Source organism: Daphnia pulicaria, chromosome 6 (assembly GCF_021234035.1).
Source record: "Daphnia pulicaria isolate SC F1-1A chromosome 6, SC_F0-13Bv2, whole genome shotgun sequence".
NCBI lineage: Eukaryota > Metazoa > Arthropoda > Branchiopoda > Diplostraca > Daphniidae > Daphnia > Daphnia pulicaria.
In genome coordinates, this window is record NC_060918.1 from 17,581,363 (window position 1) to 17,600,738 (window position 19,376).

At 44.2% G+C, this 19,376-nt stretch overlaps 2 protein-coding genes across 2 annotated transcripts; both read right to left on the bottom strand.

The window, feature by feature from the left end:
- Positions 1–2,692: 2,692 nt before the first annotated feature.
- On the bottom strand, positions 2,693–6,645 carry LOC124342131. The gene is made up of 7 exons (XM_046795102.1): positions 6,447–6,645; positions 5,474–6,353; positions 3,703–5,299; positions 3,212–3,347; positions 2,989–3,129; positions 2,825–2,937; positions 2,693–2,761 (listed from the first exon to the last, which is right to left on the bottom strand). Exons 1-7 carry the CDS (start codon positions 6,643–6,645, stop codon positions 2,693–2,695), a joined length of 3,135 nt encoding a protein of 1,044 aa, XP_046651058.1.
- A 2,100-nt stretch (positions 6,646–8,745) lies between these two features.
- Positions 8,746–11,776, bottom strand: LOC124342132. Its single transcript, XM_046795103.1, has 3 exons — positions 11,023–11,776; positions 9,227–9,439; positions 8,746–9,164 (listed from the first exon to the last, which is right to left on the bottom strand). The coding sequence occupies exons 2-3, from the start codon at positions 9,243–9,245 to the stop codon at positions 8,746–8,748; spliced, it is 438 nt and encodes a 145-aa protein (XP_046651059.1). The 5' UTR covers positions 9,246–9,439; positions 11,023–11,776.
- Positions 11,777–19,376: the final 7,600 nt, after the last annotated feature.

Below are 19,376 nucleotides of genomic sequence, written 5' to 3' on the forward strand. Positions count from 1 at the left end.
GAGAATTTCGAGACAGGAAATGAGATGGACAATGTGCGCGACCAGCGCTATCACTCTCGCCGTAAAAGAAAGGAATTTGCCTCATTCATGCATGAAGTCTTCAGGAGAATTCCCTTATCCTCAACGAGGGATGTTATATTGACGAAGGAGGAACGGAACAGGAGTTTCATCCTGGAACATATTCCAGAAGCGGTTTTCGCAAGCCGTGTTTATTTTTTTGTAAATATTTTTGGAACTCTAAGGGACTTCAGTATGTCGAAGCCGAATCGTCGCAGGAAACATCGGGGTACTTCTACTGTCATCGTAGAGTTCGAGAGTGCTGAAGACGGGGCAAGGTTTTTGAAGGAATTTGGAGCCCGTCAGGTTTACATGTTTCAGGCACGTAGGATCGCCGATGCTGTTGATGTTTTTCCACGTCATCACAAAGGTAACGTAAGAAAATATCTTGAATAGGGTTTCCTCTTATTGTCCTGTCTTCTTTCTCTTCTTGTCCTGTCTTCTTCCTCCTTCTTTCTGTTGTAGTCCCACTAGGGCATCGTTGGCTGGATTTAGCGTAGTTTTTGGATTTTGTCTCTTACTTCTTATTGACTATTTCTAGAAAATAGAAAGCGGTTTCACACAAGTTTTGTTCGCATTCTCTAATTGAATTAAGAGACCGCTATCTATTTTCTGAAAGAAGTCAATAAGAAGTCAGAGCGGTCTCTTGATTCAATCTTTGAATGAATATTTAATTTTAATAAGAATTTTTTATTTAATTTATTCAGGTTCAAATGGAAAAAATTAGGAAAAGACGCTATGAAGAGCACGAAAAACGTTTGGTATTTACTAATTTCATGGAGATGGTCAAGAAGACATTTCCGTACTCCACCACGAAGGATGTCCTAATGACCTGGGAGGAGATGAACAAAAGTTTTCTCCTGACCAAAATCCCAGAAACGACCCAGGTAAGCGACATCTATTTTTTTAAAATCAATTTTGGAGCTCTTAGGGATTTTTGCATTGCGAGGCCGAACCGTCGCAAAAAGAAAAAGGGGACCATGGAAATCTTCGTTGAGTTCCGGGATGACGAAGACGGGGAGAATTTTTTGGCGGAATTGAAGAAACGTCCGACTGATAAATTTGAGGCAAGTGATTACGACCATCTCATTAAACCTCTTCCACGTCATAAAAAAGGCTACTTTAGGAAATATCTTTCTATTTCCTAGAGTAGGTTGGTCTTCTTGTCTATCTTCTCCTTCTTCCATCTTTCTTTTGTAGTCCCACTAGGGCACCGTTGGCTGTGGATTTAGCGTAGTTAGCCAACGGTGAGTGTTACTGAGTTGTCTGTGCCTGTGACATGGGCCAGCGATTCAGTAGCTACTTTAAGTTGGTTATATGGCAGCCAGTGGTGTGTATGTGCTTACGTCTTTAAAAGGCACAAGGGGATAGCTGTTTTGCCTCAGATGCTGATAGCTCATAGTCCACCCATACCTTTTCACACTTTGAAACAGTGTGCGGGGGATTATGTGGTGACCTGCCCATCAGCTTTTCATTTCGTGCTCAACGAAGGTGCCAACGTGGCGGAAGCCATAAACTACCCCAGTAATCTAGCTGACATCATCTAGGTCTGTCAACCAATATTGTCCTTCATAACAGCTCTCTCGGCTAGACATGAATGAAGAAAGTAGCAGCCAGCCCTACCTAGACCATGGCCTACTAAATGGTTAAGGCCAGTAAACTTGTATGGTCCTCCATGAAGGGGAGAGGCGTGGCCAAATTTTCTTGCAAGATCCAATTAGAATCTTTTCTGATCACGTGCTGATCAGATCCAATCAGGATAGGGTGGATACGATGACGCCATCTAGCGCTCGATAATGTCACCCGATGAATAAAAATAAAAAAATAAAAAATTCAAAATAGGGGAAAAAGATATTGGTTCTAAAAACGCAAACAGTAAAATACAAATTTATTCGGTTGATATTTTAATTGTTTTAAAAGTTTTAAAGATGGCGAGGCTTAAAGATTAAAGAGGACTTTTGTCTAAAAACTGTGTTTGTTGTGCTCATTTGTCATTTCTCTGCATCCAAATGTCGAGAGTGTGGGCTATCTTCCTTGCGTTAAATAGTGATGCGGTACCAGTTGTATTTTGTAGTAAAATCGAGTAAGTTTATTGTATGTAAAATATACATTTATTGAGATGACCATGAAAATATTGAAATTAAGAGACTTTTGTAGGAACGCCAATATTGTAGTTGTCATTAGTTGATTTTAGAAAGCCTTTTGCAGATCTCGGGCTCGAAGTTCATGCTCAACGGCCTAAGGCCGTTGTTGTTGGCCTTGTGGAATTCCTTGTTCCCCAGCTTGAAAAATGCATCTCTTTTTTGTGTGAAATCGCACGTCCTGGGGAAAATAACAAGGACTTAATTTGAGTTGTTTCAAAGAAATATCTAAAACCAATTTTGTCCAACAAGAGAAAATTGCATAAAATCCAGAACAAAAGAGAATACTTTTGATCCTGCCAATAATGTAAGTAGAGCTAAAACATTGAAATATTAAATGATAAAGTACTCCCTTTTATCCTTTCTATCTGTTGCTTCCAGCTCACAAAAAGGATTATAAACACACAAGGTGAAACCAAAAAATGTATGATGAAAACGATTCCATTGTCGATATCGGCCATTGCAAAGAGTAATAAAGAAAAACATTATCGGCGTCATGCGACATTTCTGCGATTATCGTACCACTCTCTGAGTTCACGAACTTCAGTCATGTCAGCATTAATCTATTTAAAAAATAAGCGCTGTAGTATAACAGAGAAATGAAAAGTTTAACAATTGAATTTTACCTGCACGACGGTAGACGAGAGTGTTTCTAGATAACTACGTCCAAATTTGTTCGAAATTTTCACACCAGGCAATGCTACAATGCATGTATCTGCCACTTTTTCCAATAACGAACCTAACGTTTGAAGACACGATGATTTTTTATTTCACACACTGATTAACGTACCTCGATAATTAAACAAAGAATGTAGTCTAACCTCTGTGTTGGTACTGTTCACAAACTCAGCTGTTAGAGACCTCGATATTTTTGTTGTCTTTGTTTCAACCAAAACCTTTTCTTGCAAATGCAATACAAAACCAATAACATCTGAATACAGGGTCAATCAGTCATATCTAAGTTACCGTTCAAATAGAAAAAATTTGAATGATAGTGCAACTAGACAACTTACCAGCAATACTATCATTTTCCAGGTTAGGTAGCTGATCAAAGGGAACAAAGTTGAAGGTGATTGTAGGTTTTTCTGCTGCCTCTTCAGTAACCTCTCCAACAACGAGTTTCTTAGGCTTTCCTAGAATTACTCCCACCTAAACAAGCATTATTAAAAACAAAGTTTTGATCTCAATCTTGAAATTAAACAAAGTGAACGTATTTCACTACCAGGAACAAGTGGCTCGATATCCAAAAGACTGATTTATTTTTTATTGTTTCCCCTCGGTCCTGGTTCAGCCAAGGTTATCCGGTAAGGGCATAACCTCTCCCCCCTTTTTTTTGTCAACCCTTTTTTACAGTCACCTCTTTTTTACAGTTCCCAAGGACGTCTATGCCCCATGGAAGTGAAATACTAAAGTACGTCTTTTTTTGTATTCTCACTTCCTCTTTGGGAGTCACGATTCTATTTTTTTTCTTTAGACATTTGTATAAATATCGTTTGATGGCTACTCTTCCTTTGATGATCCAAAATCGAGATCTGATAGAGCTGAGAAGTCTTTCAGCTGACGGATGAACCAGTAGATCATGTTCTCTCATGATGATTAGCCGAGGGATTGGATGTTCATGCGGGAGGATTTTTGGATGTTTAACATCATACGAAAAGGGGCCATTATCAAGCCTACCTCCAACGCGCATCACACCATCTTTATCGATAAACGGCGAAAGTTTCAATAACGGAGAACTGGATTTGAGAGAACGTTTCTTCTCCAGCGCCGCCATCTCTTCGGGATAACATTCCAATTGAGCTGACCGGATGCATTGATTTCCGGCTTGTTGAATAGCTTTGACGCTAAGAAAAGATCCGCGACGTTCTTTGGCTGATTTCAACCTGGAATTGAAGATAAAGCGGAGCATCCAAGCCACGATTCTCATGGCCAGGCCATAATCAGAGTATCTTTCCAATAAAGTGCGGAGCCTGTTTTCAGGAGCGGGGTCGTAGATGACTCCCACCCACTTGGTTGCAGAAACTTCCGGATCATCTTCATTGGGCTCCGGTAATTTGATAGGTTGATGCCAATCGACATCTTCTTGTTTCAAGAAGGCGGGGCCGGTCAACCAACGATCGTTTTCCATTATTTCAGCAGGGAAGAGTCCTCTGCTGCATTCATCAGCAGGATTTTCGACGCCAGGAACATGCCGCCATTCGATCGGACGAGAATGCTCTAAAATTTCCGAAACACGATTAGCGACGAAAGTTTGAAAGCGGCAGGTTTTGGAGGCAATCCACTGAAGAACGGTTTTTGAATCAGACCAATAAAATATTTGGCTGATTGTTATGCGAAGCGAAGATTGAATGAATTTGACAAGTCGCAATGCCACTATTGCTCCTTGAAGCTCCAACTTCGGAACAGTAAGCGGACGAAGAGGTGCCACGCGGGACTTTGACGAGACGAAATTTACGGCGACGACATCAGTAGCGTAGGTGACTCGAAGATAAACAACGGATCCGAAACCAAGAGTTGAGGCATCGCAAAAAGCGTGAAGTTGAATATTCTTGATTTCGTTGCTTAATGTGAGCGCTCGAGGGACTTTAAAATTCTTCAAACAGTTGAGAGTTTCGGTCCATTGATTCCATTGTTGCATAATTGAATTTGGGATCGGCTGATCCCAGTCCACTCCAACTAGCCACAGCTCCTGAAGAATTCGTTTAGCGAGAAGAACGATAGGGGATAAAAATCCCAACGGATCGAAGAGAGTCGAAACAGCACTAAGAATTTGACGTTTTGTGTTGGCTTCCACATTACATTTAACATCGAAGATGAAGTGGTCGCTTTCACTGTCATATAAGACTCCCAAAGTTCTCTCAGTAGGCAGGTCATCAAGATCCAAGTTGAGACGAGGTTGATTGCGATCACATTCTGGAACGAGAGCTAACACTTGACGAGATGACGAGAGCCACTGATTGAGATGGAAGCCTCCTTTTTTCAATAGTGCGGTGGAATCCTTTACGGCTTGAATTGCTTCTTCTTCCGTGTAAAAGGAATCCAAAAGATTATCGACGTAGAAGTTGGTGTAAATACGTTGAGCAGCTTCCGGAAATTCCTCCCTTTAAAGATCGGCTACATGTCGTAGAACTTCCGAGCAGATAAAGGGAGAAGAAATCGATCCGAAGATTTGTCGCTGCATCTCGTATATCGTAGGCGGATTTCTATTTCCAGGAGGACGCCATAAGAAACGAAGAGCCGAACGATCTTCCTTTTTTACGCCAACTTGGAGAAACATTTGCTGGATATCTCCTGATAAAGAGAAAGTTTTTTCGCGAAAAAGAAGAAGTGTAGTTCCTATGTCATTGACAAGACTAGGACCTTTCAACAGTACTTCATTCAGAGCCACTCCTTCATGTTTGGCTGATGCATCGAAAACAACTCTCACTTTTCCTGGCTTCTGCGGGTTGACAACTCCATGATGAGGAAGGTACCAATTTCTTCCGAATGTACCGGTAAGTTCACTCTTCTTGAGCGGCTTGGCGAATCCTTTACTGATGTAGTCGTCAATCACAGCTGCATATTTCTCCGCAAAGGCGGAGTCACGACTAAATTTATGTTCGACGGAATAGAGACGACGAAGAACTGGCAAATAATTATCCGGAAGAGTCACCTTGTCTGAGATCCATGGCAGACCAACTTCAAATCTGGTACCGTCGAATGTGATGCTTGCGTCCAGCTTGTTTCTTGCCAGTTGATCTTCAGCCGATTCTAACGGTTTCACAGGGGTGACGATAGGAAAACTATCAGTTTCCCATAATTTCTCCACTTGACGGAGAAGGAGCTCTTCTGTAGGCGACTCTTGAATACTATAACAAAGTTTTTGAATAGGGAGCAGCGGTTTATCCGATCTGCATACGGTTGTTGCTTCTGATGGTGAGGTGAACTCTCCTACACACGTCCATCCGAACGGAGTGTGAATTCCAAAGGGTGCGTTGATTCCATCAGGAGGACGTCTTTCGTCCATTCGAAGATGAAGCCATTGATTTCCTCCGCCAATCAGAATAGTCGGCTCTCCTAGCAATGCAAGCTTGATGTCGCTTAGATGAGCATATCGTTCACGTACCTCCTTTAATTCTTCAATTGGGCGAGGCAGCTTTAAATACCCTTTCGGTACTGTTGAAACCTTCAGAAGTTAGGCTTCAAACGACCTATCGAGAGATTTGATTGTCACGCTGACTTTCATAGAGTCAAACTCCGGATCAATACCATGAAATGTTCCGAAGGAAACTTTTTCCATTTTTCCTGAGCATTTTAACTTTTCTGCGATATCCTCACGCATTACATTTACTGTTGCTCCAGGATCCAAAAAGGCGAATGTGGAGAAGTCGATTCCGTTTGCCGAAATTATCACTGGAACGATGGCTAGTGATGTGTTGTCATCAGGCTCTTTATCAATTGTAGCCATCGCAACTGGCTTATGTTTTGCTGGCGGCTTGCTAGCAGGATTAGTTGATGAAGACGTCGGGGGAGTCGCAGGAAAAACTCGAGGAGCCCCATGCAATAGAGGATGATGACGTTGAGTGCAGCCTGAAACATTACAAATCAAGGTAGACTCACATTCTGCAACACGATGCGCGCCATTTAAGCACCTAAAACATAGCCTTTTTTCTTTCACCCACTCTGCTCTAGCAGTTAAGTCAAGAGCTTTGAAAGTGTTGCACGATTTTAATGAATGCGCGGCTCCACAATACGCGCATTTTCTTAAGTTGCTTTTTCTCGAAACGGACGGGGATGACGGTGGAGAAGTTAGAATTTGATGAACTGGTGGTGGCGTGTTAGTATGAAACACGAGTGGCTTTTTTCCAAATAAAGATGCCGGTTTCTTCACAAAAGGGCTTCCTTCCGGTTTTCTTTCCTTGAAGGGCGATGCGTGTTTTGAAGAAGTGGGCCGGGTCATCAACTCGCCCATCACCATCTCATCTAACCATTTAGCTAAATCTAAAAGAGTAGCTCGGTTGGGTGTCATACGATACACCTTTATTCCCCAACTGCTGCGCAGTCGCTGGGGTAGACGAGAAACTATATGCTCCAGCGTCATTCCGGATTCCAAATCTTGCTGGTAGCCGCCGGTTCTCAATGCGTGCATAGCACCGTGAAGAGTCCGGTTCAATTTGGCCAAGGCATGAGGATCGTCGTCGCGGATAACTGGGAGATTCATGAGCGCCATTAAATGGCTTCGAGCCACTACTTGAGGTTGCCCATAACGTTTCTTCAACTCTTCTAACGCGTCAAAATAAGTTGAAGGATCTTCCAAATATTCGGCTATATACGACCGAACTTCCGACGAAAGGAGTTGCTTTAAGAAAGCATGACGTTGTGCATCTGATGGCACTACGTTGTGTACCATATCTCGAAAAGACGATATAAAGGTTGGCCACTCCTTTGGATCTCCATTAAACGGCTCGATTTTTATCTGGGGTAACGCGTTCATTAACCAATTTGGACTAAATCCGCCCAATCCAGGTGTTTCAGCTCCTGGTGTTGGCAAACGCCGGTGAATCCAATCATCACTGCTACGTCGTCCAAGCGGTGGTGGTAGATGAGGAGTAAAACTCATCGGCGGCGTCACAGGCGGGTTGTTGAATCCGGGTTGGACTGGTGGAGGAGTATAGGGCCGCCCAAATGGCGTAGGAGTCGGGTGACCATTTCCTGGTTGTGGTTGATCCGCAGTATGAAATGAATCCTGATCTGGTATCGTCGATCGAACTGAAGAAGCGGGAGAATTTTGCCGTTGGCGAAGGTAATCATCAGCCAGTTTTGAACAATCCCTGGCGCGAATTTCAAATCCTATGATGTAGGCGTAAGGATTATCAAAAGGATCATTATTATCGTGCAAAGCCGTATTATGGTCTAAATGGGCCTGTCGAAGTTGCTCCATACGCCGACCAATTCCCACATTAAGATGGTTCACTATAGATCTCCTTCCTCTGTTAATGACGTAATTGGCAAGCTCTTCACATTGTTCTTCAAGGACTACGGCTAACGTATCCCGTTCAATCCGTGTGCGTTCGACTGCCATCAATCTTTCTTCCGGAGTTAAAGGATCTCTAACTGATTCTCGCGAACTGTGGTGGCTTCCGCCTAATCCAGTATCATCTGGTACTCCAGGGACTTGACCAGATAAATTTGGCATAGTCCTACCAGTTGTCGATTCTGATGTAGCCATGATGAAGCCGAAAGGAAATTATTCAAGTTGACACTGCCAACAAAAGGCGGACAACTTTCGATGAAACGATGTAAATCGACGTGCCTGACAAGGTGTCGACGATTTATCTAAACGAAATGTAACGACAAACAAAATTTAAATCGACGCGCCTCAAAAGGTACCGACGATTCAATTAAAACGAAATACAACGATGAACGAAAGTTAAATCGACGCGCCTCAAAGGTACCGACGATTTAATCAACGCTAAGAGAGAAACGATGAACAAATTAGAATTTTAATTTCACTTTTATATTGATGACTAAATATCCATCAAAGGACAATTACATCAATCAAGAAAATTTATTTTCTGTTGACGATCCGATGAGCCTTTTCGGGACGGAACAGCTCGCTGGAAGAGACGTGACGGACGGCCTTGGTCTTTGTGTTTCGGATTCTCCAATTTCTTACTGGAGGTTCTTGTTCCTTCTCGACTTGGGGCTCTTCTTCCGGTTGATAGTCGCAATCACCCACTTCGCTGCGCACCGTGCAATCTTCTAATCGCGGAATGAACTCGTCCTCTTCGGATTCCGGATATCCAGGAGGTGTGATAGAGCGTTGCCGAAGACGAACCGGCCTGGGACTGTATGGATGATAAAAACGATCCTTTGGTGGAATGAATTCGGCAGGTTTCACGACGGCCGGACGAGGCGAACGAGATGGAGGTTGCTTGTTGACAACCGGAATTCTGGATCTACTCTGACGATCTTGAGCTGGACGCGCTTTACAAAAGGAGATGAAATTTAAAAAACGCACGAAAATTTTAAATTTAGAAATTAAATACGATTAATTTCAGGATTCATTTTGGCAGCTTGTTGCCTTCTTTGTTCCACAATACTGCGAGTGGTCTCTTCAGCTCGTTCATGAAAACCGACTTCTCTGTCAATGATGTGTTGACGTTGGAGAAGGGCTCGGCGGAATAGTTTTCTTCTAAGCTTCCACCTGGCCTTAGAGGCCGGACTGTTCTTCCCGCGAGGAATGGTGAAGCTGCAGATGGCTGGATGAAAAGGCGAAACCAAAAAATTCAATTAATTGACGGCCCTAAACAGGTATCGACAATTAACTGCACAAAAGAAACGATCCGAAGAAATGTAAATCGACGCGCCTAAAAAGGTTCCGACGATTTCATTTATAATAAACGAACGAAAAGATAATGCACGAACGAAACGATCCGAAGAAATTTAAATCGACGCACCTAAAAAGGTTCCGACGATTTCATTTATAATATACGGACGAAAAATTAAGAATGACGATTCAAATCGACGTGCCAAAACAAGGTATCGACGATTTAATTGAATAATTACGAACTAGATCCGCTTTGCCGAAGCGATCTAGCAGAAAAAGACGCAATGACAAAATAGACGATCGATGAGTGAGCTGGATAGCTTTGTGTGGCGATCCAGCGACGAAAAGACGAGACGAATAATATACGAGGGACGATTATGAGCTGGGCAACTTTGCCGAAGCGATCCAGCAGTGAACAGATGAAACGAAAAGTAGACGGGGTACGATGATGAGCTGGATAGCTTTCGTGGCGATCCAGCGACGAAAAGACGATACGAATAATAAATGAGGAACGATTATGAGCTGGGCAACTTTGCCGAAGCGATCCAGCATCAAAAAGAAGAAACGAAAAGTCGACGATGACAAGTGAGCTGGACAGCTTGTGTGGCGATCCAGCAGCAAAAGGACGGAACGAAAAATATACGATGAACGATGACGAGCTGGACAACTTTGCCAAAGTGATCCAGTAACAGACGGACGAGACGAAAGGTAGACGCTTATCGATTATGAGCCGGACGGCTTTGCCGAAGCAATCCAGCAATAGAAACGAGGAGTCGAAGATTAACGATGAGTGAGCTGGACAGCTTGCCTTGTCGATCCAGCAGCACAAGAAGACGAATCGAAAGTATACGATGAACGATTACGAGCCGGACGGCTTTGCCGAAGCAATCCAGCAACAAACGGACGAAGCGAAAACGACGATGATGAGCTGGACAGCTTGCCGTGTCAATCCAGCATCAAAAAAGAAGAAACGAGAAGTAGACGCGCGATGATGAGTGAGCTGGACAGCTTGTTGTGGCGATCCAGCAGCAAAAAGGGACGAAAAGTCGGCGCGCGCGATGGAAAAAATTAAATATTACGATGTGAACCACTTTGCCGTAGCGGTTCAGCAGCAAAAAATATAAAACAAAAAGTCGATGAATGATGATAAGCTGGATAGCTTTGCCAAAACGCTCCAGCAGAAAACGGACGATGGGGGACGCGAATGATGAAAAATTGAAGATTACGGCGTGAACCACTTTGCCGTAGCGGTTCAGCAAAAAGACACAGAAATTACGGGAAAATTACGGCCTGGCTCTTCTTTGCCGTAGCAAAAATGCAAAACAAAAATTATGGAAATGGAGATTACGGCCTGGCTCTTCTTTGTCGTAGCAGTACAGCAAAACACACACAAATTTGGGCGAATAAGAAGAAAGACGAGAAATGACCTTGGAATCGACGCGCCTAAAAGGTACCGACGATCCCACGACTGACCAACCTCAACAGATCGGACAAATCAGCAAAACGGATACTCACAAATAAATGAAGAAAAAATAGGCGGCACGGCCACCAAGATTCGCAGCAACGGGATGATATGGGCCGATCAGATGCGCGAACACGGCCACAGGGATGACAACGGCCGTACAGCAAAAAACGACCGCGGGGATGGTGTCGGCCGAACAGCAACGCAGAAACCGGCCAGAAAGGATGATGACGGCCGTACAGCAACGCGAACAACCGACCGCGTGGAAGATATCGGCCGAACAGCAAAACGGGAACACGGGAACACGGCAGCAAAAACAGGACACGGCACGGAAAGTTACCAGGCTGGTGATGACGATGAAACGACGGCAGGCACGATGGGAAGGCTTTCCCGGTCGATGCACCATAAAATGTTGGATAGAAAACTCGAACACAAGTTTTGCCGGCCAACTCTGCAGCAATCGCTGCACTGAATTGTATTCACAGCAAAAATACAATTAATCACGAACAGTACAAATCGATGGCTTCGGATGAAAGAAGCCGAAAACACACAATCAAATTCTGCACGAGGCAGGGCGAACAAACGAACAAAATTAAAGTAAACGACGACGACGAGGCTGACCATCCAAGGGGGCTGCTACGGCCAGACTGGCGAAAACGAGGCGAAATTCCTTGGGCCTCGAATTAGGGGTAGGGTGACATAAACACAATAGAAAAGGGCGCGGGGGAAAGGGCGAGAAAAGCGCCACCTAGAACAAGTAAACGGGAGAGGGATGGGAAAACAAGTTTGGACTTGTCTTGATTTCCGGTCGAGACGAAAACGAAAATACAAACAAATGAAGATCGGGCGCCAAATTCGAAATCACGACTCCGTCGTGAACATACCATGACCTTGTCGCCATCCAACTTGTTGCCGAAACCAATCGGGAAATTGGGCTCAGAGTGGCAATGGATGGGGATGGCCACCTGTCGGGCAACACTTGACGGATAGCCGTCCAGTCCCGAGCCCTCAAAGTCTTTGACGTCGTTCTGTGGGGCCTGGGCAGTTCCCAACTGGATATGAACCTGCGATACAAGAGCGTCAACGATGGTAATCCAGTGGGCAAAATGGAAGGTTGAGAAGTTTCAAGTTTACTGCATTCGAGTAGGTGGTCAGTTTTCCGTCCATTCGTGAGGTGCTGCCACAGGAGGTGACGTGGGTCTTGACCGTCCAGTGAGTGGCGTTGCGCTTGCCGGCACAGCCGCGGTCGTTGAGGAAGAGTCCGATGACGCCCAAGGCTTCTGCCATGTTCCTGGGCAGAGCGTCCGTCAAATAATTCGAATTGCATTGAACGTGGACTGACTGCTACAGAGTCCAGGCCACACTCCGCTGCGATCCGGTTCTTTTTATTTTATTAAAAAATAAAAAAAAAATAAAATGAATTCCCCCAAGCAATTCACGCAGGGTTCATTAGCATTATGGGAAGCACTTGGCATAAGTTTATAAGCGCCCCTCCACCCTCCCGACTACAACTACAAAAAACTAGACACAAGATAACGACATCAAAGGATTGAAGCATTTTTGACATTACACTAACAACAAAATGAAATTGGGAATTGGAGGGATGTTAATGTGCTCGTGTCCCATGGCCATTTATCTCACTCACTGCCGGCCATGAATTGCTCATCATCATACCTCGATTGGGCGTGTGCTGCTGGCCGTAGCCACCGCCTCCGCCACTGCGCTCAAAACTGTGGACGCCCAACTCCATAGAAGGTGAACTGTGGCTGGAAGCTCCGCTGAGGCTCTCGACTTGTTGTAATGGTGGTTTGCCCGCATCTTCAATAAGTGTTGACCTAGATAGAGGAGGGAGCAAAAGGAAAACGACGAGAGTGGATACCCAAGGAAAAAAAGAAAAATGCAATTAATAATTATAGGACAACAAAAAAAAATTCATTAAGTTTGTGAGTCACTCGGAAACATTCTCTCTCCCTCCCTCCCCATCCCATGACTGTGTGCGTCCCCAGCTCTCACGCACGACAAAAAAAAAAAAAAAAAAATGAAGACGTTTTAATTAGCTCCGACTTGTCAGTCGCCGTGATGGACGAGACACAGCTGTTTTCCAGTGAATTTAGCGGATAGGGGTGGTGGTGGTGGTGGGAGGGAGACGAAAGACGAAGGAGGAAGAACGGAGGACGGATGAGGCAAGCGGCAACTCCCAAATGGACCCCACAGTCTCTATTACCTGACGATAGAAGGCGGAGTTGCTGCTGCTGCTTCTTGCCGATGACTATCTCGATCCTGTTGGTGGCCGGCGTTGCTTTGACATACAAGACGGGCGGATTAAGATCGGCCGTCACCTATAAGATCAAAAGAGCAAACTCTGACGGTAGATTCCTGATGCTGTGCACGTCGGCTTGTTGCCGGGCTGAAGGTCCGCCAATCTCCACCTGGTGCTCTGCCAGGATCAGGGAAGAGCCCGTCAGGACGGGGGTGGAAGAGACGATCCACACGACAGGTTGGGCTGATTTGAGAACGGAGCCACGTCGTGCGGCTGAATCATCTCCCCGCCCGTCCATCCACCGGCCGTTAAGTGAATGTGGATGCTGCTGCTCCCGTTGGTGATGTTGTTGTTGTTCTTATTATTATTCTTAGATTCTTCGGCCTGGCCGTTATCCAATTATATCACGTGAACGTCCCTGTTCCAACGGGGGTAAAAACAAAACGAAATTGTAAAATCAGCAACTTTTAATTAAAAAACAAATCTTCTTCTTCAACGAGTCACCGTACTTTGGATAGATGCCGGCCTGCTCCGTGTGAAAACAGCCTTCGACTGGTTTTGGCTCCATTCAGCTGGCCTGGAGGACGGGTCTCGGGCTGGCCGTATCGTAGTCGCAAGGCAAAGGAGGAGCGCTGGTTCCGTTGTCGGCGCTGGACAGATTCAGACGAAGTTGAAATTGGGTACCACCGGCGTCCACTTGACTGAACGTGTGAAGAGTTTTGAACCAGCGCTCGACAAAGCGCAGCAGCGCATCCGGCCTTCCTTGGGACGGTTGATGACGCCGGCCTTCCAATCTGACAGATCCAGCACGGAATTGCAAGTCACCTTAAATTCAATAAAAACGAAAGAAATGGGTTAACTATCATCGACAGTCAAGCCGGGAATGAATTTTTCCCAGAGAACAAAATTTAAAAAAAAATGATCAAAGAATACTTACAATAATCGCGTGTTGTTGCGAACTCGGGTCCAATCCGCTTCCCAATTCCATATTGATGCCCACCTTCTCCTCTCTTTTTTCTTCCCTAGTTCTACTCGGCGATCATGGCGTCTTTCCCAAACCACAACATCACAGTAAAAGGTGACGAGAGAGAGTCTCAGTCTACTAGTCTGCTAGAGACTAGTCTGCTAGAGGCGGAGCCGTGGAGGCATGACTCGTTGACAACAAACGTTGTCAATTACCGGTATGGCTGGCTCCTATCTTTTAAAAGATAAATTAAGATAAGATATTTTTGGTATCTTTTTGGTTTCTTCTATCTTGTGTAAAATTCAGTTAAAATTCAGTATTTTCAACTTTAGGGTCTGAAAATTCTGGTAACTTTTGCCCTAAAACATAAAATACTTAAGATCCCATCTAGTGGTAGAAAAATGATTTACTTTTAGGGATGAAATTAAAAAATTTTTAAGCAAAGGCTGTTCAGACTTCAGATTTCAGAAGACAGAGCTTACAGCTGACTCCTCACAGGACGTTGCAGACTTTAAGCCATTCTTTCAGCGAATTAGTCGTGGTTTTTTTCGTCTGAGACTCTGAGTCTTTGTAGGCCTACTCTCTGAGATTTTAATCTTCTGATAGTGTAATTTTTCTTTACTTTTAAACACATTGCGTGTGATGTATTGTTTGCAAATTCATCCCAATGCAGAAATTCAACAATTTATCGACTCAAATGTTCTTTTTCTTTTTTTTTGCTAAAAATAACTTGTATCTTACCTTAACTTATCTTATTTTTAGCCCACCATAAAAATTAGGAAATATTTTATCTTTACTGTTTTTTCCAGATACTATCTTGTATCGGATCATTTTTTCGGTATTTCGGAATTACTTAATTTTTTTCGGGCTATTTTTTTAGTATCTTTAACTTTTGGGTAAAAAAAAGATAGGAGCCACTGAGGGGTATAGACAATATTTTATTAATTTCTGCTTTTCACGAAATTAAGTATTTTGGAGAAGAAGTGTGGTAACACTTTGTGTTTGGTTTTTTGAAATTCGCTTTCTTGCGAATTAGCTAGTATTACGACATCCATAAGCTTTTGGTGCAAATATTTAAATCGGATAACGACTGCAATACCCAATTTACAGAAAAATGGGGTGTCCTGGTTGCGTGCATGCATGGAAGGTTAAAGAAGGTCTAACTAAGGGTGTGCATGAATTAATTATACAAACTAAGTGCGTGTGCAAAAAATGAATGGCTGTCTGCAAAACAAAAACAAAACAAAACAAAACATAAAAAATCAAGCCAAGACGTTCAGTGTCTAGTTCACGCTGCACTGTGATCAGCAGCAAAGATCCAGCGAAGAGAACGTGCCATTTTTGAATGCCAGCCATATTCTCTCGGCCAGTTGAATACGATGGAGGGAGGGCAAATGGTTTTGACCTTTTCTAGAATGAAGAAAGAAACAAAAAAAAAGTAATTGGAGAGTTCCGGTTACCTTGCTTGTATCGATCAAAGGAAGACCGTTGGAAATCACGTCAGCTGGCAGGCCGTATCTTTTTGAGATTTATTACAAAGGGTCGACAGTTCGTCATAAGTCACAACGCAATTGGGCGTCAAGTTGATGTCGTCGTACTTGACGGAAGTCGCCGGATCCGACGGATTAGACATCAAACCGTCAGACGACGCAAAGATCACATAATTTTTTTATAATTCAAATTCGGCTAAATTCCCGGAGCCGGGTGGTAGGGGGAGCAGCGGCGGAGGAAATGAATATCGTCCTCTCCGACCCAGTGGTGGAGCTGATCGTCGTGACGGATATCGCCGTGAAGGAGACCGTCGTGATGGAGATCGCGATTACCGAGGACCTGCTCCCGCCAGAGATGGCGACTATCGCCCACATCGAGGAGATGATTCCCGCAAAGAGAATGGATTATCTCGTGGCGGAGGTGGTGGCGGAGGAGTTTACCGCGCTCCCTATTCACATAAGCCAGATTTTTGGCTTCCTGTTTCCTCTCTGCAAATTCTTCGACTTCTATTATAACTAAAATGTTTAAAAAAAATTAGATGAAATTTGTTTGTAATTTTAAAACAAATTCTTACCTTCTCCATATTTGGGATACTGCAGATTGCAGCGGTATCGTCCTGGTACTCCATACTCCTGTACCCTGATGTCGTTGCTGCGGAGATGTCTTTCGACATTGCTACGTGCATTGTGGACGTTATAATTGCCCCATCTTCCCAGATCTAGATCCGAGATGTAATTTTCGAGATGTGGGCCTGCGTAGATCATGGTGCCATTCATGATCACCGCGCCAACATCAATCAAATGATTTAGGAATAGGGCACCGGCCTCGCGCTTGTTGTCGGCCACGTAGTTGGTACTGGAGTGGTAGCGAGCCACAAATACATCTCCTGTAAGAAAAAGGAAATTATTAATAAATAATAATATAAACATGAATTAAAAAATGAATTACCTTGAACGGCATAAGTTTTCTCGTAACCCGATAACGTTCGGTAAGTCTTAATGGTCGCCCCCGACCTTAGGACACCGGTGACAAAATCAAAAAGGTTTTGAAGGACCAACATGTGTGGCTGAACATGTTGGTCCTGGCGCACACGCGGAATGGCACCAGCAGCAGCCATTTGGTGATTGATAATGCCACGACCTGCTGGTGGAATGGCAGCAGCAGCAGCCACTTGTTGGTTGATAATGCCACGACCTGCTGGCCGAATAACAGCAGCAACTGCAATTTTGTGATTGATAATGCCACGACCTGCTGGTGGAATGGCAGCAGCAGCAGCCACTTTTTGGTTGATAATGCCACGACCTGCTGGTGGAATGGCAGCAGCAGCAGCCACTTGTTGGTTGATAATGCCACGACCTGCTGGTGGAATGGCAGCAGCAGCAGCCATTTGGTGATTGATAATGTCAAGACCTGCTGGTGGAATGGCAGCAGCAGCAGCCACTTGTTGGTTGATAATGCCACGACCTGCTGGTGGAATGGCAGCAGCAACTGCAATTTGGTGATTGATAATGTCACGACCTGCTGGTGGAATGGCAGCAGCAGCAGCCATTTGGTGATTGATAATATCACGACCTGCTGGTGGAATGGCAGCAGCAGCAGCCACTTGTTAGTTGATAATGCCACGACCTGCTGGTGGAATGGCAGCAGCAACTGCAATTTGGTGATTGATAATGCCACGACCTGCTGGTGGAATGGCAGCAGCAGCAGACACTTGTTGGTTGATAATGCCACGACCTGCTGGTGGAATGGCAGCAGCAGCAGCCACTTGTTGGTTGATAATGCCACGACCTGCTGGTGGAATGGCAGCAGCAACTGCAATTTGGTGATTGATAATGTCACGACCTGCTGGTGGAATGGCAGCAGCAGCAGCCATTTGGTGATTGATAATATCACGACCTGCTGGTGGAATGGCAGCAGCAGCAGCCACTTGTTAGTTGATAATGCCACGACCTGCTGGTGGAATGGCAGCAGCAACTGCAATTTGGTGATTGATAATGCCACGACCTGCTGGTGGAATGGCAGCAGCAGCAGACACTTGTTGGTTGATAATGCCACGACCTGCTGGTGGAATGGCAGCAGCAGCAGCCACTTGTTGGTTGATAATGCCACGACCTGCTGGTGGAATGGCAGCAGCAGCAGCCACTTGTTGGTTGATAATGCCACGACCTGCTGGTGGAATGGCAGCAGCAGCAGCCATTTCTCCGTGGAACTGGACCCAGCAATGAATGGTCTTGTAAAAAATGAGTTGGAATTTAATTGTTCTTCATTGACTGACTGTTTTGTGCGTTTAGTCTTTTTTGTTTGTTTTTATTCGTTTCGATTGAAGGACGCACAGTCGTGACGATCACAACGGAGAAAGATGTCCAGCGGCGCCCGTTTCTTCTGCATCCAGCGCGGATGAAGCGACACCAATTCGAAGATTGGAAGAGCCCAAAGCGCCCGTAAGTTTTTCATCTTTTCTTTTAACTGTTTGACTGTTTGTTGATCTGACAAATTTGTTTCTTTCAAGGTGTTTGAGAATAGCAACAAGTTTGCCTACCAGCCGCCCAGTTTTCAAGCGGCAACTTACTCTCATTTGAACGAGAGGATTACTTTCCTAGAACGAGAACTGATTCAAGAGAAACGCTTGCGGTTGGATTTAGAAGAAAATTTCCGAAAAAATCGGATACTAAATCAAAACAAACAAATGGAAGTGGTACGTGGATCAAATGTCAACATCATTGACTTTCTCAAGCGATCGAAGGATCAAGAAAAGTTCCAGTACTATCTGACGGATAGTAAAGGTAATTTACTTTGCCACTGTGACGGAAAGCCACCTGCCTGTTTTGTGGAAAACAAGAATTACTGGATGTGCGCTAAAAAGACAAGCAAAGCCGGTAAATGTTGCTTATTTATCCTAAATGCGCTGTTGTAATCAAAATGTACTCTTACTGCGCTGAAACTTTTTCTTCGAAGACTTCTTTAATGCTTCCTTTTCTCTGGTGCTATCGGAGTGCGTCACGAACCGTCACGTTGTTTTTTTTTCAGCTTTGTCTTTTCTTTTCTTCGAGCCAACTTGTCTAAAAAGATTTTCAATAGTTTGGACCCAGATGTTACGCCCGAAATATCAAATAAATCGCTCCAAAACTAGAAAAATGACGAAAATATCAATATTTTAAATTAGTCGGTCTGATCCTTCCGGTTGTTCTCTGATGGAAATAAAAGGAAATATAATAAAAAGAATAAAAGAAAAAGACTTGTTTTTTTTTGGTATACGTAAATATACAAGAGCTGACATATACGTACAAGCTACTAGCCATAGCTTCGTCATATAACAAACTTGGGATCTCTCGCAAGCTTGTGGTCGACTACGGTCCCTAGCCGCTCCCGCCCCATAAAGTATATATATATGCATATCACTACAACTGCTACTAGACCGTAGTAGTAGCACGAACAGAGTTCTTTTCGAATGCCATTTCCTCCTCCCAGGATACCGGCTGTTACTCACATTAATTCCTGGAAAAAGCAATTTAGCAATCTCTTAAAGCCTTGGAAAACGATATGCGAGAGAAAATAAAAAAGAAGCCCAAACAAAACAAAATAGCACAAGAGATTCGAACATGCTGCCACCAGCAGCGGCTGCTATTTGAAACGCTCGGATGTGTTTTGAATATGTTCACGTGACGCACACCGCAAGAGCCCCAAATTGAGTT

What these genes read in the sequence shown, in the direction of transcription:
- LOC124342131 (XM_046795102.1), bottom strand. Translation starts at nt 6,645, where the DNA reads ATGGCTACAATTGATAAAGAGCCTGATGACAACACATCACTAGCCATC. An exon ending in TTCTTTGTTTAATTATCGAG is followed by an intron (nt 2,938 to 2,988) that starts GTACGTTAATCA and finishes TTCAAACGTTAG; the next exon opens with GTTCGTTATTGGAAAAAGTG. An exon ending in TCTCGTCTACCGTCGTGCAG is followed by an intron (nt 2,762 to 2,824) that starts GTAAAATTCAAT and finishes TTTTTTAAATAG; the next exon opens with ATTAATGCTGACATGACTGA.